The 22,615-nt window shown below is 54.1% G+C and overlaps 1 protein-coding gene across 1 annotated transcript; it reads left to right on the top strand.

Moving 5' to 3' along the window:
• The first annotated feature begins 799 nt into the window (after positions 1-799).
• Positions 800-21,979, top strand: TRAPPC14 (trafficking protein particle complex subunit 14). The gene is made up of 11 exons (XM_073551670.1): positions 800-1,242; positions 2,392-2,487; positions 5,287-5,416; positions 13,005-13,091; positions 13,179-13,299; positions 17,890-18,037; positions 18,134-18,216; positions 18,284-18,453; positions 18,530-18,684; positions 19,240-19,436; positions 19,892-21,979. The coding sequence occupies exons 1-11, from the start codon at positions 853-855 to the stop codon at positions 20,043-20,045; spliced, it is 1,731 nt and encodes a 576-aa protein (XP_073407771.1). The 5' UTR covers positions 800-852; the 3' UTR covers positions 20,046-21,979.
• The last annotated feature ends 636 nt before the right edge of the window (positions 21,980-22,615 follow it).

The following is a 22,615-nucleotide window of genomic DNA, read 5'->3' as shown; positions in this document are numbered from 1 at the left end:
GATTAGATACACGGCTCAGCAGTCAGTATCACACAGGATAGGATTAGATACACGGCTCAGCAGTCAGTATCACACAGGATAGGATTAGATACACGGCTCAGCAGACAGTATCACACAGGATATGATTAGATACACGGCTCAGCAGTCAGTATCACACAGGATACGATTAGATACACGGCTCAGCAGACAGTATCACACAGGATAGGATTAGATACACGGCTCAGCAGTCAGTATCACACAGGATAGGATTAGATACATGGCTCAGCAGTCAGTATCACACAGGATAGGATTAGATACAAAGCTCAGCAGTCAGTATCACACAGGATAGGATTAGATACACGGCTCAGCAGTCAGTATCACACAGGATAGGATTAGATACACGGCTCAGCAGTCAGTATCACACAGGATAGGATTAGATACACGGCTCAGCAGACAGTATCACACAGGATATGATTAGATACACGGCTCAGCAGACAGTATCACACAGGATAGGATTAGATACACGGCTCAGCAGACATTATCACACAGGATAGGATACACAGCTCAGCAGTCAGTATCACACAGGATAGGATTAGATACACGCCTCAGCTTCATACAGTCTAGTCTCCTTGCTCTGTCAGTTGCTATGACACCGTCAGTCTCTATGACAGCGTCAGTCTGTGCACGGTTGCTAGGTTACCAGCCTCCTCAGTATCCGTTACTAGGGCGGATCTGCTTGTTTCTAGCGCCCACACCTCGGTTGGCGGCTGATCCTGCCTGTTGCTAGGTAACACTGCTCTCGCGCCTGCGCACTGTAGCGGGGCTGGCGCCCTGTGTCGGCGCTCGTTTGCTCTCCCCTGCCGGGATCTCATCATGGAGTCGCAGTGCGATTACTTGATGATTGTCCCGGCATGCCCCGTGTCACCGGGGGACCTCCCGGGCCGCTACCGCTCCCTCCCCCTCCGCACTCATCTGTACCTGGGGGAGACATTGCGCTTCCTGCTCGTCCTGCGGCTCCGGAATGCCGGGGAGGCCGGACAGGACAGGGCGGGGTCGGAGGCCTGCTGTCGCGGGGATGGCGCCCAGGGGAGCCCGGGGTCTGAGCGCTGCTCTTGGGCCCCGCTGGCCGCTTCCCTGTCCGCTCTGGCCAGTGTGTATCCGGGGGAGGAGGAGCCGGGGGAGGAGAGCGGAGAGGACTGCGGAGCCTACCGGGGCTGCAGAGCCATTCTCAGCCGGCAGCGGGCGTCGGGGAGCGGCGCGGGGGTGAGCAGGCCCGGTGTGTCCGACAGCCCGTCACCCGCCTGACCCCGACACCTGCCTGTCACCCGCCTGACCCTGACACCCGCCTGACCCTGACACCCGCCTGACCCTGACCCCGACACCTGCCTGACACCCGCCTGACCCCGACACCTGCCTGTCACCCGCCTGACCCCGACACGTGCCCGTCACCCGCCTGACCCCGACACGTGCCCGTCACCCGCCTGACCCCGACACGTGCCCGTCACCCGCCTGACCCCGACACGTGCCCGTCACCCGCCTGACCCCGACACGTGCCCGTCACCCGCCTGACCCCGACACGTGCCCGTCACCCGCCTGACCCCGACACGTGCCCGTCACCCGCCTGACCCCGACACGTGCCCGTCACCCGCCTGACCCCGACACGTGCCCGTCACCCGCCTGACCCCGACACGTGCCCGTCACCCGCCTGACCCCGACACGTGCCCGTCACCCGCCTGACCCCGACACGTGCCCGTCACCCGCCTGACCCCGACACGTGCCCGTCACCCGCCTGACCCCGACACGTGCCCGTCACCCGCCTGACCCCGACACGTGCCCGTCACCCGCCTGACCCCGACACGTGCCCGTCACCCGCCTGACCCCCGACACGTGCCCGTCACCCGCCTGACCCCCGACACGTGCCCGTCACCCGCCTGACCCCCGACACGTGCCCGTCACCCGCCTGACCCCCGACACGTGCCCGTCACCCGCCTGACCCCCGACACGTGCCCGTCACCCGCCTGACCCCCGACACGTGCCCGTCACCCGCCTGACCCCGACACCTGCCCGTCACCCGCCTGACCCCGACACCTGCCCGTCACCCGCCAGACCCTGACACCTGCGCAACACCCGCTTGACCCTCATCTCTCGCCTGATGCTGACAGCCTGCCCATCACGTACCTGACACCTGCCTGACTTCCATCACCGGCCCGACTCGTGACACCTGTCGCTTTCCTGACGTCACCTGTTGCCTGCCCACTTACCCGCTTGTCTTCTGTCTCCCTCCTCCTTCCCATGTTTTCTGACCTCATCATCCGTCTCCCTGCTGAACCTACTAATGTCACCCTGACCATCCTCGTCAGCTGTCTACATTCCGATCCTCCTCCAGTCACCCTGTTTTCTTATTTCTTGCAGACACCGGTCACGGACCCCGTGGTATCTTGTGATGAGGTCATTTTTCCCCTCTCTGTGTCTCTAGATTGCCTACCTCCCACTACAGTAAAAGCAAAGGTAAGTGCCAGACGGCCGCTCCCCTTAGGGTTGTTTTAAGTTCTTCTACCGATTCGTCCCCCATTCTTTACACTGCATCTCTGCGCTATTGGGTGCAGCTATGAGTAGGGTCTCCAGATTATCTGTGTTGTCTGTTATGTCTGATACCTAAAAGAGACGTTTCATAGCCGTGCTTGTGTTGGGCAGGGAGGTGAGCCCCATAGGTACTTGTTGGCGGGCATTTGTCCTGAGCAGTGTTTTGCTGGCGTCCGTCCTGATTGGAGGTCTGCAAGTATTTACCATGTGTGGTCCATGGGCGTCCATCCTGACCTGCTGGTGTCTGTCTTGGGCCGAGGTCTGCAAGCATTTACAAAGTATGGACTCGTACATGGGTGTCTGCCCTGAGCGGAGGTCTGCGAGCATTTACCATGTCTGGTCCATGGGTGTCTGCCCTGAGCGGAGGTCTGCGAGCATTTACCATGTCTGGTCCATTGCCATCTGTTCTGATCTGTGGGCGTCTGTCCTGAGAGGATGTCTGTGAGCATTTAGCATTTGTGGTCCATTGGTCCCGGTCCTGATCTGGGGGTGTCTGTTCTGAGAAGAGGTCTGCGATCATTTACTGTGCGTGGTCCATGGGCGTCTGTCCTGAGCAGAGGTCTGCGAGCATTTACCATATGTGGTCCATGGGCGTCTGTCCCGAGCAGGTCTGCGAGCATTTACCATATGTGGTCCATGGGCGTCTGCCCTGAGCAGGTCTGCGAGCATTTACCATATGTGGTCCATGGGCGTCTGTCCCGAGCAGAGGTCTGCGAGCATTTACCATATGTGGTCCATGGGCGTCTACCCTGAGCAGGTCTGCGAGCATTTACCATATGTGGTCCATGGGCGTCTGTCCCGAGCAGAGGTCTGCGAGCATTTACTGTGCGTGGTCCATGGGCGTCTGCCCTGAGCAGGTCTGCGAGCATTTACCATATGTGGTCCATGGGCGTCTGTCCCGAGCAGAGGTCTGCGAGCATTTACCATATGTGGTCCATGGGCGTCTGTCCCGAGCAGAGGTCTGCGAGCATTTACCATATGTGGTCCATGGGCGTCTGTCCCGAGCAGAGGTCTGCGAGCATTTACCATATGTGGTCCATGGGCGTCTGCCCTGAGCAGGTCTGCGAGCATTTACCATATGTGGTCCATGGGCGTCTGTCCCGAGCAGAGGTCTGCGAGCATTTACCATATGTGGTCCATGGGCGTCTGTCCCGAGCAGAGGTCTGCCAGCACTTACCAAATGTGGTCCATGGGTGTCTGTCCCGAGCAGGTCTGCGAGCATTTACCATATGTGGTCCATGGGCGTCTGCCCTGAGCAGGTCTGCGAGCATTTACCATATGTGGTCCATGGGCGTCTGTCCCGAGCAGAGGTCTGCGAGCATTTACCATATGTGGTCCATGGGCGTCTGCCCTGAGCAGGTCTGCGAGCATTTACCATATGTGGTCCATGGGCGTCTGTCCCGAGCAGAGGTCTGCGAGCATTTACCATATGTGGTCCATGGGCGTCTGTCCCGAGCAGAGGTCTGCCAGCACTTACCATATGTGGTCCATGGGTGTCTGTCCCGAGCAGGTCTGCGAGCATTTACCATATGTGGTCCATGGGCGTCTGTCCTGAGCAGAGATCTGCGAGCATTTACCATATGTGGTCCATGGGTGTCTGTCCCGAGTAGGTCTGCGAGCATTTACCATATGTGGTCCATGGGCGTCTGTCCCGAGCAGAGGTCTGCGAGCATTTACCATATGTGGTCCATGGGTGTCTGTCCCGAGTAGGTCTGCGAGCATTTACCATATGTGGTCCATGGGCGTCTGTCCTGAGCAGAGATCTGCGAGCATTTACCATATGTGGTCCATGGGTGTCTGTCCCGAGTAGGTCTGCGAGCATTTACCATATGTGGTCCATGGGCGTCTGTCCCAAGCAGGTCTGCGAGCATTTACCATATGTGGTCCATGGGGTGTCCGTCCTGATCTGCGGGCATCTGTCCTGAGTGGAGGTCTGCGAGCATTTACCATATGTGGTCCATGGGGTGTCCGTCCTGATCTGCGGGCATCTGTCCTGAGTGGAGGTCTGCGAGCATTTACCATATGTGGTCCATGGGCGTCTGTCCTGAGCAGAGATCTGCGAGCATTTACCATATGTGGTCCATGGGTGTCTGTCCCGAGTAGGTCTGCGAGCATTTACCATATGTGGTCCATGGGCGTCTGTCCTGAGCAGAGATCTGCGAGCATTTACCATATGTGGTCCATGGGTGTCTGTCCCGAGTAGGTCTGCGAGCATTTACCATATGTGGTCCATGGGCGTCTGTCCCAAGCAGGTCTGCGAGCATTTACCATATGTGGTCCATGGGGTGTCCGTCCTGATCTGCGGGCATCTGTCCTGAGTGGAGGTCTGCGAGCATTTACCATATGTGGTCCATGGGGTGTCCGTCCTGATCTGCGGGCATCTGTCCTGAGTGGAGGTCTGTGAGCATTTACCATATGTGGTCCATGGGGTGTCCGTCCTGATCTGCGGGCATCTGTCCTGAGTGGAGGTCTGTGAGCATTTACCATATGTGGTCCATGGGGTGTCCGTCCTGATCTGCGGGCATCTGTCCTGAGTGGAGGTCTGCGAGCATTTACCATATGTGGTCCACGGGTTTACGTCCTGATCTGGGGGGTCTGTTCTGAGCAGAAGTCTGTAATCATTTTACCATGCGTGGTCTATGGGCGTCCATCCTGAGCAGTGGTTGATGGGCGTCTGTCGTGAGTGGTACAGATGTGCTCATGTCCTGTCTCTTCCTCGCTCAGATCGTGGTCACAGTGTGGAGGAGGGACTCCGACCAGTCTCAGGTGAGGACCCTCGGATATCGCTCTCTGCTGCTGAACTCCACCCCAGGTCAAATCTTTAAGGAGGAGCAGGCGACATTCAAGGCTGAAGGTGAATAATAGGAGTCCGGCTGTGAAATCGAAGGGCTGGGGAGGGCATCTGAGAGGACCACTTTGTGGGTGGTCATAAGAGGACCTTCTGCATGGGCGATACCTGCTCTTCAGCTGCTGCAGAACCTTGTAATCCACCTAAAAAATTCAATAAGGTGTTAAGAATATAAAGAATGAACAGAACAGAGCGCAGACTGTATTTTGTGACCGCGCTTTCTGTAATGATTGGTGTCGCGGACAGAAGTGAGTTTTTTGCTTAAAGGGAATCTGTCACCCCTTTTTTGAGATATCATATAATGATATCATTCAATTGGGTGTCACATAAGGATTCTCTTAGCACTTTTGCTTCCCCCTGACCCCGCACCTTTCATTCATAAATGCCTTTTTTTATATCGGTTCAGATGTATGTAAACTGCCGCTGTCCGGGGCTTATTCACCTGCTCCCCCCCTCCCTGTCTTGCTCTACATAAGAAGAAACGCATAGAGAAAGACAGGGAGGGGGGGGAGCAGGTGAATAAGCCCCGGACAGCGGCAGTTTACATACATCTGAACCGATATAAAAAAGGTATTTATGCATGAAAGGTGCGGGGTCAGGGGGAAGCAAAAGTACTAAGAGAATCCTTATGTGACACACAATTGAATGATATCATTATATGATATCTTAAAAAAGGGGTGACAGATTCCCTTTAAGTAGAGTTGAGCAAATATCTTCAGTTCCCCCGCTTATTCGGCAAGCTTAGCGCTTACCGAATAAGCTACAGCGGGAACCCGGGAACTTGGATCGCGAACCGAAGATATTCGCTCAACTCTAGTCTAAGAGGAATATCCAGCAGTCCCATGTAAACAAAAACAACATACACAAAAGTATGTCCACAAATATTCCCCACGCGGCTCCATAAAGCGTATCACAGGAGTGTGCGGAGGTGAAGGAGGGTAAGACGTCCCGGCAGCTCTGCCGTGTCCTAATCACATCATACCTCGCTGACGTCTTATAACTCAGCGTGGGGGAGGGGAGGTATAGCGTCTGTCAGACCCCCTATCCAGCTCCATCAACTGAAGAAGTCTGGGACCCCTAGTAATAAGTGCCCCTTCTAGAGGCATCAGCAGGAGGATGGGGGGCAGTAATGTGCTGGGGGGGGTCTCTGCTCTCAGATGCCGCCTTTCCTGGGGCTCCTTCCTCTGTGGGCGCATGGTGTCTCCGGGAGCTCAGAGGACAGAAATAATAAGGCAGAAACACTGCAGTAGGGAGAGCCCCCCAGTCCTGTCTGTTTCTCCTCTCCTCTATAGTAACGTTTGCACCCCACCTACCTCCTCCTCCTCCCCCCGTGTCCAGTCCTTTTTACTCCTCTCATGTCCACCTTGTCTCCTTTTTCTTCTCATTCTGTGTCAGGTGCCACCCCTACCTTTCTCCTCTTCTCTCTCCTTTCCTATTTGGCTCCCTCCACCCCTCCTCTGAAGTATTATTAGACCCCCACCTTTCTCCTCTCCTGTGCGGTTCCCCCTCCTCTCCTCTGAAGTATTATTAGCCCCCCACCTTTCTCCTCTCCTGTGCGGTTCCCCCTCCTCTCCTCTATAGTATTACTAGCCCCCCACCTTCCTCCTCTCCTGTGCGGTTCCCCCTCCTCTCCTCTGAAGTATTATTAGCCCCCCACCTTTCTCCTCTCCTGTGCGGTTCCCCCTCCTCTCCTCTATAGTATTACTAGCCCCCCACCTTCCTCCTCTCCTGTGCGGTTCCCCCCCCCTCTCCTCTGTAGTATTATTAGCCCCCCACCTTCCTCCTCTCCTGTGCGGTTCCCCCCCCCTCTCCTATGTAGTATTATTAGCCCCCCACCTTCCTCCTCTCCTGTGCGGTTCCCCCTCCTCTCCTCTATAGTATTACTAGCCCCCCACCTTCCTCCTCTCCTGTGCGGTTCCCCCTCCTCTCCTCTATAGTATTATTAGCCCCCCACCTTCCTCCTCTCCTGTGTGGTTCCCCCTCCTCTCCTCTGTAGTATTATTAGCCCCCCACCTTCCTCCTCTCCTGTGTGGTTCCCCCTCCTCTCCTCTGTAGTATTATTAGCCCCCCACCTTCCTCCTCTCCTGTGCGGTTCCCCCTCCTCTATAGTATTATTGGCCCCCCACCTTCCTCCTCTCCTGTGCAGTTCCCCCCTCCTCTCTATAGTATTATTAGCCCCCCACCTTCCTCCTCCTCCTGTGCGGTTCCCCCTCCTCTCCTCTATAGTATTATTAGCCCCCCACCTTCCTCCTCTCCTGTGTGGTTTCCCCCCTCCTCTCCCCTGTAGTATTATTAGCCCCCCACCTTCCTCCTCTCCTGTGTGGTTCCCCCTCCTCTCCTCTGTAGTATTATTAGCCCCCCACCTTCCTCCTCTCCTGTGTGGTTCCCCCTCCTCTCCTCTGTAGTATTATTAGCCCCCCACCTTCCTCCTCTCCTGTGCGGTTCCCCCTCCTCTATAGTATTATTGGCCCCCCACCTTCCTCCTCTCCTGTGCAGTTCCCCCCTCCTCTCTATAGTATTATTAGCCCCCCACCTTCCTCCTCCTCCTGTGCGGTTCCCCCTCCTCTCCTCTATAGTATTATTAGCCCCCCACCTTCCTCCTCTCCTGTGTGGTTTCCCCCCTCCTCTCCCCTGTAGTATTATTAGCCCCCCACCTTCCTCCTCTCCTGTGTGGTTCCCCCTCCTCTCCTCTGTAGTATTATTAGCCCCCCACCTTCCTCCTCTCCTGTGTGGTTCCCCCCTCCTCTCCTCTCTAGTATTATTAGCCCCCCACCTTCCTCCTCTCCTGTGTGGTTCCCCCTCCTCTCCTCTGTAGTATTATTAGCCCCCCACCTTCCTCCTCCTCCTGTGCGGTTCCCCCTCCTCTCCTCTGTAGTATTATTAGCCCCCCACCTTCCTCTCCTGTGCGGTTCCCCCCTCCTCTCCTCTGTAGTATTATTAGCCCCCCACCTTCCTTCTCTCCTGTGTGGTTCCCCCTCCTCTCCTCTGTAGTATTATTAGCCCCCCCACCTTCCTCCTCTCCTGTGTGGTTCCCCCCTCCTCTCCTCTATAGTATTATTAGCCCCCCACCTTCCTCCTCTCCTGTGCGATTTCCCCCCTCCTCTCCTCTATAGTATTATTAGCCCCCCACCTTCCTCTCCTGTGCGGTTCCCCCCTCCTCTCCTCTATAGTATTATTAGCCCCCCACCTTCCTCCTCCTCCTGTGCGGTTCCCCCCTCCTCTCCTCTGTAGTATTATTAGCCCCCCACCTTCCTCCTCCTCCTGTGCGGTTCCCCCTCCTCTCCTCTGTAGTATTATTAGCCCCCCACCTTCCTCTCCTGTGCGGTTCCCCCCTCCTCTCCTCTGTAGTATTATTAGCCCCCCACCTTCCTCCTCTCCTGTGTGGTTCCCCCTCCTCTCCTCTGTAGTATTATTAGCCCCCCACCTTCCTCCTCTCCTCTGTAGTATTATTAGCCCCCCACCTTCCTCCTCTCCTGTGCGGTTCCCCCCTTCTCTCCTCTATAGTATTATTAGCCCCCCACCTTCCTCTCCTGTTCGGTTCCCCCCTGCTCTCCTCTATAGTATTATTAGCCCCCCACCTTCCTCCTCTCCTGTGCGGTTCCCCCCTTCTCTCCTCTATAGTATTATTAGCCCCCCACCTTCCTCTCCTGTTCGGTTCCCCCCTCCTCTCCTCTATAGTATTATTAGCCCCCCACCTTCCTCCTCTCCTGTGCGGTTCCCCCCTCCTCTCTAAAGGGCTGTCACATTGTAGAAGGATCAACTTTATTCTCATTTGCACAAGGAAAGACTAGAAGCAATGGGATGAAACTGAATGGGAGGAGACACAGATTAGATATTAGAAAAAACTTTTTGACTGTTAGAGTGATCAATGAGTGGAACATGCTGCCACGAGAAGTGGTGAGTTCTCCTTCAATGGAAGTCTTCAAACAGAGGCTGGACAGACATCTGACTGGGATGATTTAGCGAATCCTGCTTTGAGCAGGGGGTTGGACCAGATGGCCCAGGAGGTCCCTTCCAACTCTACGATTCTATGATTCCTCTGTAGTATTATTACCCCCCCCACCTTCCTCCTCTCCTGTGCGGTTCCCCCTTCTCTCCTCTGTAGTATTATTAGCCCCCCACTTTCCTCCTCTCCTGTGCGGTTCCCCCCTCCTCTCCTCTGTAGTATTATTACCCCCCCACCTTCCTCCTCTCCTGTGCGGTTCCCCCTCCTCTCCTCTGTAGTATTATTAGCCCCCCACCTTCCTCCTCTCCTGTGTGGTTCCCCCTCCTCTCCTCTAGTATTATTAGCCCCCCACCTTCCTCCTCCTCCTGTGTGGTTCCCCCCTCTCCTTTATAGTATTATTAGCCCCCCACCTTTCTCCTCTCCTGTGTGGTTCCCCCCTCCTCTCCTCTATAGTATTATTAGCCCCCCACCTTCCTCCTCTCCTGTGTGGTTCCCCCTCCTCTCCTCTAGTATTATTAGCCCCCCACCTTCCTCCTCCTCCTGTGTGGTTCCCCCCTCTCCTTTATAGTATTATTAGCCCCCCACCTTTCTCCTCTCCTGTGTGGTTCCCCCCTCTCCTTTATAGTATTATTACCCCCCCACCTTCCTCCTCTCCTGTGCGGTTCCCCCTCCTCTCCTCTGTAGTATTATTAGCCCCCCACCTTCCTCCTCTCCTGTGTGGTTCCCCCTCCTCTCCTCTAGTATTATTAGCCCCCCACCTTCCTCCTCCTCCTGTGTGGTTCCCCCCTCTCCTTTATAGTATTATTAGCCCCCCACCTTTCTCCTCTCCTGTGTGGTTCCCCCCTCCTCTCCTCTATAGTATTATTAGCCCCCCACCTTCCTCCTCTCCTGTGTGGTTCCCCCTCCTCTCCTCTAGTATTATTAGCCCCCCACCTTCCTCCTCCTCCTGTGTGGTTCCCCCCTCTCCTTTATAGTATTATTAGCCCCCCACCTTTCTCCTCTCCTGTGTGGTTCCCCCCTCTCCTTTATAGTATTATTAGCCCCCCACCTTCCTCCTCCTGTGTGGTTCCCCCTCCTCTCCTCTATAGTATTATTAGCCTCCCACCTTCCTCCTCTCCTGTGTGGTTCCCCCTCCTCTCCTCTATAGTATTATTAGCCCCCCACCTTCCTCCTCTCCTGTGTGGTTCCCCCTCCTCTCCTCTATAGTATTATTAGCCCCCCACCTTCCTCCTCTCCTGCGTGGTTCCCCCCTCCTCTCCTCTAGTATTATTAGCCCCCCCACCTTCCTCCTCCTCCTGTGTGGTTCCCCCCTCTCCTTTATAGTATTATTACCCCCCCACCTTCCTCCTCTCCTGTGCGGTTCCCCCTCCTCTCCTCTGTAGTATTATTAGCCCCCCACCTTCCTCCTCTCCTGTGTGGTTCCCCCTCCTCTCCTCTAGTATTATTAGCCCCCCACCTTCCTCCTCCTCCTGTGTGGTTCCCCCCTCTCCTTTATAGTATTATTAGCCCCCCACCTTTCTCCTCTCCTGTGTGGTTCCCCCCTCCTCTCCTCTATAGTATTATTAGCCCCCCACCTTCCTCCTCTCCTGTGTGGTTCCCCCTCCTCTCCTCTAGTATTATTAGCCCCCCACCTTCCTCCTCCTCCTGTGTGGTTCCCCCCTCTCCTTTATAGTATTATTAGCCCCCCACCTTTCTCCTCTCCTGTGTGGTTCCCCCCTCTCCTTTATAGTATTATTAGCCCCCCACCTTCCTCCTCCTGTGTGGTTCCCCCTCCTCTCCTCTATAGTATTATTAGCCTCCCACCTTCCTCCTCTCCTGTGTGGTTCCCCCTCCTCTCCTCTATAGTATTATTAGCCCCCCACCTTCCTCCTCTCCTGTGTGGTTCCCCCTCCTCTCCTCTATAGTATTATTAGCCCCCCACCTTCCTCCTCTCCTGCGTGGTTCCCCCCTCCTCTCCTCTAGTATTATTAGCCCCCCCACCTTCCTCCTCCTCCTGTGTGGTTCCCCCCTCTCCTTTATAGTATTATTACCCCCCCACCTTCCTCCTCTCCTGTGCGGTTCCCCCTCCTCTCCTCTGTAGTATTATTAGCCCCCCACCTTCCTCCTCTCCTGTGTGGTTCCCCCTCCTCTCCTCTAGTATTATTAGCCCCCCACCTTCCTCCTCCTCCTGTGTGGTTCCCCCCTCTCCTTTATAGTATTATTAGCCCCCCACCTTTCTCCTCTCCTGTGTGGTTCCCCCCTCCTCTCCTCTATAGTATTATTAGCCCCCCACCTTCCTCCTCTCCTGTGTGGTTCCCCCTCCTCTCCTCTAGTATTATTAGCCCCCCACCTTCCTCCTCCTCCTGTGTGGTTCCCCCCTCTCCTTTATAGTATTATTAGCCCCCCACCTTTCTCCTCTCCTGTGTGGTTCCCCCCTCTCCTTTATAGTATTATTAGCCCCCCACCTTCCTCCTCCTGTGTGGTTCCCCCTCCTCTCCTCTATAGTATTATTAGCCTCCCACCTTCCTCCTCTCCTGTGTGGTTCCCCCTCCTCTCCTCTATAGTATTATTAGCCCCCCACCTTCCTCCTCTCCTGTGTGGTTCCCCCTCCTCTCCTCTATAGTATTATTAGCCCCCCACCTTCCTCCTCTCCTGCGTGGTTCCCCCCTCCTCTCCTCTAGTATTATTAGCCCCCCCACCTTCCTCCTCCTCTACTGTGCGGTTCCCCCTCCTCTACTCTATAGTATTATTAGCCCCTCACTTTCCTTCTCTCCTGTGTGGTTCCCCCCTCCTCTCCTCTGTAGTATTATCCCCCACCTTCCTCCTCCTGTGTGGTTCCCCCTCCTCTCCTCTCTAGTAGTATTAGCCCCCCCACCTTCCTCCTCTCCTGTGTGGTTCCCCCTCCTCTCCTCTGTACTATTATTAGCCCCCCACCTTCCTTCTCCTGTGTGGTTCCCCCTCCTCTCCTCTGTAGTAGTATTAGCCCCCCACCTTCCTCCTCTCCTGTGTGGTTCCCCCTCCTCTCCTCTGTAGTATTATTAGCCCCCCACCTTCCTCCTCTCCTGTGTGGTTCCCCCTCCTCTCCACTGTAGTATTATTAGCCCCCCACCTTCCTTCTCCTCCTGTGTGGTTCCCCCTCCTCTCCTCTGTAGTATTATTAGCCCCCCACCTTCCTTCTCCTCCTGTGTGGTTCCCCCTCCTCTCCTCTGTAGTATTATTAGCCCCCCACCTTCCTTCTCCTCCTGTGTGGTTCCCCCTCCTCTCCTCTGTAGTATTATTAGCCCCCCACCTTCCTTCTCCTCCTGTGTGGTTTCCCCCTCCTCTCCTCTGTAGTAGTATTAGCCCCCCACCTTCCTCCTCTCCTGTGCGGTTCCCCCCTCTCCTCTATAGTATTAGCCCCCCACCTTCCTTCTCTCCTGTGTGGTTCCCCCTCCTCTCCTCTGTAGTATTATTAGCCCCCCACCATCCTCCTCTCCTGTGCGGTTTTCCCCCTCCTCTCCTCTATAGTATTATTAGCCCCCCACCTTCCTCCTCTCCTGTGTGGTTCCCCCCTCCTCTCCTCTGTAGTATTGTTAGCCCCCCACTTTCGTCCTCTCTTTTTGCGGTTCCCCCCTCCTCTCCTCTGTAGCCCCCACCATCCTCCTCACTGACCTCTCTTCTCTCTCGCAGCGAGTACCCTCTTCACCGTGCTCCCACCTCCCACCCTCAGGTGCCGTCAGATCAACGTGTCTGGGAAACACTTCACGGCTCTGAAAGGTGAGATTACGGAGACGCGAGGGGCCATGGAGGTGAGTGCTCCGGCTGTACACCCCCCCTGACCCTTGTTTCTCCCCTCCCCCCCAGTGCTGAACACCTCCTCTCAGGACGAACTTTGTATTCGGGACGTGCGGATCGTCCCCAACTTCAATGCCAGTTACCTGCCTGTGATGCCGGACGGCTCCGTGCTGCTCGTGGACAATGTGTGGTAAGATGCAGAGCAGTGACACCCCCCCACCCCGAAGCGCGAAACCCCCGCCCCAAGACACGACGCCCCCTCCCCCCCCCCCCCCCCCGCCCCGAGGCGCGACTCCTCCCTTCCCCGAGGCACGACACCCCCCCTTCCTCCCGCCCTGATGCGTGACACCCCCTGCCTGTAGGGAGGGCTAAATTAACCCTTCACGGTTGATCCAGTGATTTCCAAATTAGTTCATAGAGCGTTGCTAGCAACTGGGAATGACCACACGGAGACGAGGTCTCTGTACGGGAGGATCCAGACAGATCACTAGTCCCCTTTAATTTAGTCACATCTTTTATAATCTTTTGCTTAATTATGCAAAGTACTCAGCTACCAATAACATTGTCGTAATACATTCACTTTATAAGCCAATAGTATTGCAAGAAAATCGGAATATGTCCCTAGTTACGTGACGTAGAGAATAGAACAATAGCACATTCTTTTAGGGTCTCATATATCATATCTTGTGCAAGCTGGAACAGTCTAGTTTCATGACAGCTGCGAACTTTCACCTAATTACAAAATTTATCTTGTAAACAACAAAATGGCGTCGCAAGCACAAAAATGGAGACTGAAGAACAAGATATCCCGTACATCTGAATACTGTACTTCACAATCCCCCCTAGATAAATTTTGATAACACATATGCAGCATCAGAGGTGCTATCCCAAGCCATAAGCTCGAGGGGTACTGGTCTTCACATGACTGATGCCGTGTTATCAGTCATGGCTGTCGCGGCGCACCCATCCTTCAGCTTCAGGTTATGACAGGTGTCGGTTTCTGCTGAATCTGGAAAAGAAGAGGAAATTAGAACATGGGTGTTCTGTATACTGTAATTCACGAATAACAACTTTTGATAACGGTGGTGGAGATCTTTTGTAGGTAGCCATGTGCTTGGCTTCAACATCTTCAACAAGTAACCTTTTGAGATCGGTGTAGAGAAGAGCAGGGACAACGACGCCTTTGGTATCATCATTAGCTATCTTAGTGCAGAATTTCAAAATACATACAGAAATACAACAAAGAACAAGTTTTAGTATCATATATACAGCAGGGATACAGGCAGCAATGTGTAACAAGCTTTGTAAGATCCCAGCTACCCAGCCCCCAATTCACTTGAACCAATTGGCTGGATTGAGAAAGGAGAAGGTGTCTGACCACCAACTGTCCTTATTACGATCATTGTCTTTATTGTATTGATCTCTGAATCTTTGGATATCTTCTAACTTTAACTTTTAACTTCTAATAATATGGAAAATGCGGAAAACCAAAACATTATGCCCCATTATTTGCTATTGGCTTGTTGGGTGATGAGGAGAACTTGATAGGGACCGTCATACAAGGGTTCTAGTCCGTGCTTCCTGACATGCCTCTTCATGACTACCAAATCACCAGGCTTCAGGTTATGACAGGTGTCGGTTTCTGCTGAATCTGGAAAAGAAGAGGAAATTAGAACATGGGTGTTAGCAAGATTTTTACTAAGCTGAATAACATATTGAACAACACGGTCAGTTTCTTCTGATAACTGCTGAGGCTGGAAGTTTGCAACTGGGGGCCTAGCACCAAACAATATCTCATATGGGGACAGGCCATGTTTTGCAATAGGGGTAGTACGGATATGGTATAGTACAATGGGTAGGAGCTCTGGCCATGGAGCCGTAGTCTCCTGCATCATTTTGGTCAATTGTCCCTCAGTGTGCCGTTCAGCCTCTCAACTTTCCCACTGGATTGTGGGTGGTACGGAGTATGGAGGGCTACAGTGGATCCAAGCATTGTAAGAACTTCTTGGTACACATGAGAAGTAAAGGCCGCCGGACCTTGATCACTTTCAGCAACTTCTGGAACCCCGTACCTGCATATAATTTCCATCACCAGTTTCTTCGCTGTGGTTTTTCAGTCATGTTGGTAACAGGGAATGCTTCCGGCCAACTGGAGAACATGTCAACAGCAACCAAACAGTATTCATACCTTCCAGACTTAGGCAACGTGATATGGTCCACCTGGAACCTTCGGAAAGGATAGTCGGGCTTAGCAAGATGCTTCGGGGGTACACGTTGAAGTTGACCGGGATTACAAGTCTGACAGATATTACAGGAACGGTTGAGCGCTGTCAAAACTGTGGAAATTCCCGGGGCCCAGTAGAATTTTTGTACCAGTGCGAGGGCCTGATTCTTTCCTCGATGTGTAGGCCCATGTGGCAATAGCAGGGTACATCCGCTTAGGGAGACACACGAGTTGGTCCTTTTTCCAGAGACCATTATCCATACGTGCCCCATCAGTCTTCCATTGCTTCACCTCTTCCTTTGGAGACATTCTCTGCATCGTCATTAGGCGGTCTCGCGGGGTCCGACAGAAAACTTCAGTCTGTTGTAGATCATCAGGTTCTTGTAGGGTCAGTGCTGCCAGATACTTAAGGAGGCTAACAGTGGCAGCAATGGCAAAAGACTCTCGCTCATATTTTTTTTCTTTTTTTTTTTTTGCAAACTGGTTGGGACTGTTTTGGGCCCCTTGTGGCATAACTGTGGGAAAGGCATGCAAAATACAGATTTCCTCACTGTCTTCATCTACATAGGGATTATATAACATAAGAGCCATCTGACCATCATCTTGGAATTGTATCTTTGAGCGTAAATGTGATAATAAATCTGCCCCTAGTAAATTTACAGGACATGTGGGAGAGATTACAAACTGAACAGTAACCTCGGGGAAGGGTTTTATGGGGTTTATAAAAGTATATTAATTGGGTCTGCCATCTACCCCGATTAAAATAGCAGGGGAATGACAATCTCTCTGAAAGTGTCCGAATCGGCAGCGCCAGTATTACAGACGAGAATTAGCAGGGAGGGGCTGGGGAGCAGGGTTCCCAGTAGCTGAAGTCTAAGGGGGTGCCAGAGTTTGCTGTGTGGGCTGAAGGGCACACTGATAAGGGACTGTGTACTCGCAGCCGCGCTGGGCACAATGGTGGGGGCTGGAGCAGCTACTAGTTTTTTTTTTTTTTTGGTTTTTTTTCTCTCTCTGCTGAACAGATGGGTTAAATTCTTCTGAAAACTTTTTTTTTTTTTTTTTTTTTAGCGGGGACTGAGGCTGGCAGCGGTGGCTGATAATAGATACCGTGAGCGTTTAACAAAGAAAAGGTGGGGCCTGCGACTCTGTCTCCTTGTACAATTGTCATCTAGCAGGGAGACCTCTTCTGTCAAATCATCACTTTTAACTATTTGCCTGCCTGACACATTAGTCTCGATCACAGTTCCTTCTTTAATCACTTTCTGACACCACAGTCACTTTCTTGAATCACAATACATCCCATCCCTGTCATAATAGACAATTTTATTCTTCTTCAACATAGCAGTAGCCGAAACAATCAGAGTTCACTTCCTCTGTTCTTCCTAACACCTTCGTCACACAATTCATGTGCCAAGCCACAAGATTCTTCTTTTTCCTTCCACGGATTCTCTCATTTAGAGCTAAATATCCTTACTTCAGTTGTGCACAATACTGGAGTGGCCGCTTCAGTTTGTTCCACCGGGTCAACCCCCTGTGGGAAGCCCAAAATTTGCGGTACTCAGTGAAAGGAGGAGGGCGTCTCAGACTATCCCTCCGGACACCTCTGGTTATATCTATCTATATATACCTGAGTTACGTATCCTACCCAGTCTTCGATCACATGACCACGCCTGATTACTAACAATGAATTCAGGATTTCAGGATATTTTGACTATAAAGAGAGCCACAATCACTGGTCAATCCGGGGTGTCCATCCCTTATGAGGTACGGTTCGAGCACTGGGCCCCCAACGGGACTGCACCTCTATATGATTCCACCCATGAATCACCCCACCAGGGGACAAACCTCAGATCCTCTTTGCAGCAACAAGCACAGGAAAACCACACCAACGGTCAGTCTGAACAGTATAACTGCCAACTTACCTTGGTTGTCGTGGGGGATGATCAGTCCCAATTTTCCAGCACCCGTGTCCGTTCCGAGAGTCCTTTGTCTTGTTGTCCTCCGGGGGCAGAGGCGTCCCTGTTCGGGGGCCGCACGTTGGGCGCCAAAACTGTTGAGGTAGCTATTTAGGGAGGGCTAAATTAACCCTTCACGGTTGATCCAGTGATTTCCAAATTAGTTCATAGGGCGTTGCTAGCAACTGGGAATGACCACACGGAGGCGGGGGTCTCTGTACGGGGGGATCCAGGCAGATCACTAGTCCCCCTTTATTTTAGTCACTTCTTTTATAATCTTTTGCTTAATTATGCAAAGTACTCAGCTACCAATAACATCGTCGTAATACATTCACTTTATAAGCCAATAGTATTGCAAGAAAATCGGAATATGTCCCTAGTTACGTGACGTAGACAACAGAACAATAGCACATTCTTTTAGGGTCTCATATCTTGTACAAGCTAGAACAGTCTAGTTTCATAACAGCTGCGAACTTTCACCTAATTACAAAATTTATCTTGTAAACAACAAATTGGCGTCGCAAGCACAAAAATGGAATCTGAAGAACAAGATGTCCCGTACATCTGAATATTGTACTTCACACCATCTTCTCTCGCCCAGTCACCAGTCCGGAGACGTCAGCATGGCCTCCTTCCTGCGCCTGCACAGCTGCTCCTCACAGTTACCCAGCATGCTCTGTTCCCTGGAGGAGCACAACTTCCTATTCCAGCTGCAGACAGGAGAGCGCCCCCCAGAGGATGCCAAGGAGGTGAGCACCATTCCCATGTAGCTAGCCTTTTCCAGGCCCTCTGTGTGGTCTTCCTCGGGTGCACCCCTGTCTCTCACCCCCCTCTCTGCTCCTCAGGGTCTGGAGGTCCCTCTAGTGGCCATCATTCACTGGTCGACCCCCAAGCTGCCATTCACGTCCGTTATATACACCCACTACAGGTGAGTCCGTGCTGCCGCTGCCTGTGGATGGCGCCGTGCTCCGTCCTCATTGCTTGGTCCCTTGCAGGCTCCCCACTATTCGTCTGGAGAGGCCGCGGTTTGTGATGATGGCGCGCTGTGACTCCCCCGTACAGACACACACCCCGTTTCGGGTTACGTACACGCTGCTGAACGACCTGCAGGACTTTCTGGCCGTCAGACTGGTCTGGACCCCAGATAGCAACATGGCAGTGATGGGTGAGTTATACAGGGTCTGCTGAGCGGCGTCCTGGGGGAGGGAGTCTGATGTAACCCACCCGGTTTCCCCTCACAGGTCGGTGTCTGTCAGAGGAGGAACAGAGGGTCACACAGGCAGCGCAGGAGGCCGTCGTCTGTTACACCCCCATAAATAGCCTGGGGTTCTGCCGGAAAGGAAGCTCCGTCACCATCGGTGTCACCTTCATGGCACTGAAAGCCGGGCTGTTAGAGGTGAGGACCAAGGCGTATGCTGTCACTGGGGGTGCAGGACACTGAAACTGGGGTCACAAGAGACTGACGCTGGGGGTGCAGGGTAGTGACGCTGGGGGTGCAGCTTTGTGACGCTGGGTAGTGACGCTGGGGGTGCAGCGTAGTGACGCTGGGGGTTCAAGGTAGTGACCTTGGGTACAGCTTAGTGATGCTGGGGATGCAGAGTAGTGACCCTGGGTACAGCTTAGTGACGCTGGGGGTTCAAGGTAGTGACCCTGGGTACAGCTTAGTGACGCTGGGGGTTCAAGGTAGTGACCCTGGGTACAGCTTAGTGATGCTGGGGATGCAGAGTAGTGACCCTGGGTACAGCTTAGTGACGCTGGGGGTTCAAGGTAGTGACCCTGGGTACAGCTTAGTGACGCTGGGGGTTCAAGGTAGTGACCCTGGGTGCAGCTTAGTGATGCTGGGGATGCAGAGTAGTGACGCTGGGTACAGTTTAGTGACGCTGGTGGTACAGAACAGTTGCACTCTGGCGCTCTCTGCTGTCACTCATCCCTCCCTGCTCTCTGGTCTCAGCTCTCGCAGCACATGAAGCTGAAGTTGCAGTTCACGGCCAGCGTGGCTCAGGCTCCTCCGGACGCTCGTCCCGTGTCACGGAGAAGTAGTCCCAGCAGCCCGGCCCTGAGGGACCTGGAGAGACAGCAGCTGGGGGGCGCTCTGGGGAGGTCCCAGTCCTTTTCTCACCAGCAACCTCCTCGGGGGCAACTCATCAGGTAAGGAGACAGTAGGGGCATATAGTGCGACCCTTGCCGTCTTATTAACCCCTTCCTTAACACTGACTGTTATTTACGTCCTACCCGGGGTGAGGGCTTATAGAGTGCCGACTTAGGTGTTCACAGCTGCGAGAGAGGTCTGGTGGCCACATGTGTGGTCCTGTGAGCCCCTCCTATCCACCGGCTGCCCCCTGCGGCTTCTATGGGGGAGGTGGAAAGAGATAAAATCTCTTATAAGAAGAGGGGAGAGACGGGAAAGTCTGTGTGTGCAGGGGGAAATGGAGGGAGATTTATTACAATGAAATACAGTATATATCTCATTTCTTTTGTGATGTGGCCGCACCTGGAATTTTTTTCTACTCTCTGCATTACATTATATAAAAAGACCCCAAGTCCCACAGGGTTATGGAGGAAAGTAGGTGACGGCTTTCTTCCTTCTTGTCTCTCTTCCCCAGGACCGGCAGTGTCATGGAGCGGCGCGCCATCACTCCACCTGTGGGGTCCCCCTTGGGTCGGCCGCTCTATTTGCCCCCTGAGCGTGCCGCTCTGTCTCTGGATAAGATCGCTAAGCGTCAGTGCAAAGTGCTGGTGGTAAATCCGGTCCAGTGACCCCCACAGCCCCCCGACATCGTCAAGATGGAGACTCACCCCCAGCTGCAGAGAAAAGGGGATGCCAGCCAAGTTTGGGATGGACCAAGCAGCCTGCGCCGGAGCCAAATCCTATGTAGGGGGATAAAGGGTCAACACGCCCCCCCAAACCAAATAGTCTTTGCTAAGCTGGGGTTCAACCAATAGAGACTGGAACGCAGCCTTAAACCAGTAACGGGGCCAAATACAGCTTATGAGGAGGGAACAAGAGGCAACGGGAGGGATTGGGAGACAAGAAGTCTGTGTGCGGGGACTGGGAGAAAACCCTGCCCACAAGGACTGGGAGAAAACCCTGCCCACGAGGGCTGGGAGAAAACCCTGCCCACGAGGACTGGGAGAAAACCCTGCCCACGAGGACTGGGAGAAAACCCTGCCCACGAGGACTGAAATTGGTCTTAAGCCCTGCCAATGTGGGTGGGTCAAAGACCCTAAAGATCAGGGGTGGGATTAAGGTACTACAATGGTAAAACTCCCTCCTGGCCTGGCTGGCATACGGTGACAGGACGCACTGTTCCTGTTGCAGGATATTTTTATGTTTACATTTTTTTATTTCTTTTAATTCTTATTTATACATTTCACACTCTGGCCTTCTGCACTCGTCCAGGACCACCCTGTGATTGTATGTTACCCGCTATGGTAAAAGGTCCTGGCAGCTGCGGGGGTCGCTGAGAGAGTTTACATGTCAGTATATACACTGGAGACCGATGCCGGTCAGGATATGTGGAGGTGTCCTCCACAGCAGGGGGGCACTTAATTATGGCAGGGACATGACTCTTAGTTTTAATATTAGAATTACAGGTCGTGCTGCTCCTCACTGCTTCCACCTGCTGGAGGCTGCGCCGTGCTGCACCACCTGCTGGAGGCTGCGCCGTGCTGCACCACCTGCTGGAGGCTGCGCCGTGCTGCACCACCTGCTGGAGGCTGCGCCGTGCTGCACCACCTGCTGGAGGCTGCGCCGTGCTGCACCACCTGCTGGAGGCTGCGCCGTGCTGCACCACCTGCTGGAGGCTGCGCCGTGCTGCACCACCTGCTGGAGGCTGCGCCGTGCTGCACCACCTGCTGGAGGCTGCGCCGTGCTGCACCACCTGCTGGAGGCTGCGCCGTGCTGCACCACCTGCTGGAGGCTGCGCCGTGCTGCACCACCTGCTGGAGGCTGCGCCGTGCTGCACCACCTGCTGGAGGCTGCGCCGTGCTGCTCACTGCTTCCACCTGCTGGAGGCTGCGCCATGCTGCACCTTGCAGCTCTACCTGCTGGATAATTAGCATGGTTGCAGGGGCGTACCTCTCTCTCTGGACGATGTGGGCAGTAGGAGCAATGTCCCCACTGCTAGAATAATGAGGGCTCCTTGTACTAGATACCACAGAGGGATCTCTGCTCCCGTCACTGTATACTGTGTCATGTGGGGGTCACCATTCCCATGTTGGGGGGGTGGCCAATCCCTGATCATGTGTCATTGCGGGGCTCGCCAATCCCTCGTCGCATGTTATGGGGGGGGTCGCCGATAACCCGTCGCGTGTCATTGGGGGGTCGCTGATAATGGGGATGTGACGTTGTGGAACGGTCGCTGCCACTGGACTCAGTATTGTGGAGGCGTCCACCTCGCACTGCTCTGCAGTCTGTGGTGCGGAGCCCCTCCGGGACCCCCGGTATCATGTAGACTGAGTTGTGTCTGTGATTTGTGCCCAGGGGTCTTTCCTCACAACCGCACGTGTTATGTTATTTACTCGCTAATATGTGGGGCGACGTCCCCCGCACTGCACTTATCACTCCACATTCCTGCCAATACTTGAGCGCTTCCTGCGGCCCCGGACGGAGCGCGGAGCCGGGACTTGTCGCACTTTATGTTTTATTATTTATTTTTGATCAAACAGAATACAAAACTCCATCCACCTCCGCAGAGTCTCCGCTGTCATTATTGTGCTGCGTGCGGAGCCTCCGCTGTCGTTATTGTGCTGCGTGCGGAGCCTCCGCTGTCGTTATTGTGCTGCGTGCGGAGCCTCCGCTGTCGTTACTGTGCTGCGCGCGGAGCCTCCGCTGTCGTTACTGTGCTGCGCGCGGAGCCTCCGCTGTCGTTGTTACTGTGCTGCGCGCGGAGCCTCCGCTGTCGTTGTTACTGTGCTGCGCGCGGAGCCTCCGCTGTCGTTGTTACTGTGCTGCGCGCGGAGCCTCCGCTGTCGTTGTTACTGTGCTGCGCGCGGAGCCTCCGCTGTCGTTGTTACTGTGCTGCGCGCGGAGCCTCCGCTGTCGTTGTTACTGTGCTGCGCGCGGAGCCTCCGCTGTCGTTGTTACTGTGCTGCGCGCGGAGCCTCCGCTGTCGTTGTTACTGTGCTGCGCGCGGAGCCTCCGCTGTCGTTATTACTGTGCTGCGCGCGGAGCCTCCGCTGTCGTTATTACGGAGCCTCCGCTGTCATTACTAAGCTCCGCTCCGTTCAGTGCTGCTGTGCGGGGAGCAGCCAGTGTTTTTAGATGGAACGGCTGCAGCATTCTGCTTTTCCAGGCTCTTGGTTTCTCTGTATGTTCTGCTGCAGAA

This window comes from Dendrobates tinctorius, unplaced genomic scaffold (assembly GCF_039654945.1).
Source record: "Dendrobates tinctorius isolate UK_male_01 unplaced genomic scaffold, ASM3965494v1 ptg000178l, whole genome shotgun sequence".
NCBI lineage: Eukaryota > Metazoa > Chordata > Amphibia > Anura > Dendrobatidae > Dendrobates > Dendrobates tinctorius.
Note: the sequence above shows the minus strand (reverse complement) of the source record. Positions and strands in the feature narration are given on the sequence as shown.

Bases quoted from the DNA above. Each gene is read 5' to 3' on its own strand.
- TRAPPC14 (XM_073551670.1), top strand. From the start codon at position 853: ATGGAGTCGCAGTGCGATTACTTGATGATTGTCCCGGCATGCCCCGTG. The intron at 1,243-2,391 runs GTGAGCAGGCCC...TATTTCTTGCAG, and splicing joins CGTCGGGGAGCGGCGCGGGG to ACACCGGTCACGGACCCCGT. The intron at 19,437-19,891 runs GTAAGGAGACAG...TCTCTTCCCCAG, and splicing joins CCTCGGGGGCAACTCATCAG to GACCGGCAGTGTCATGGAGC.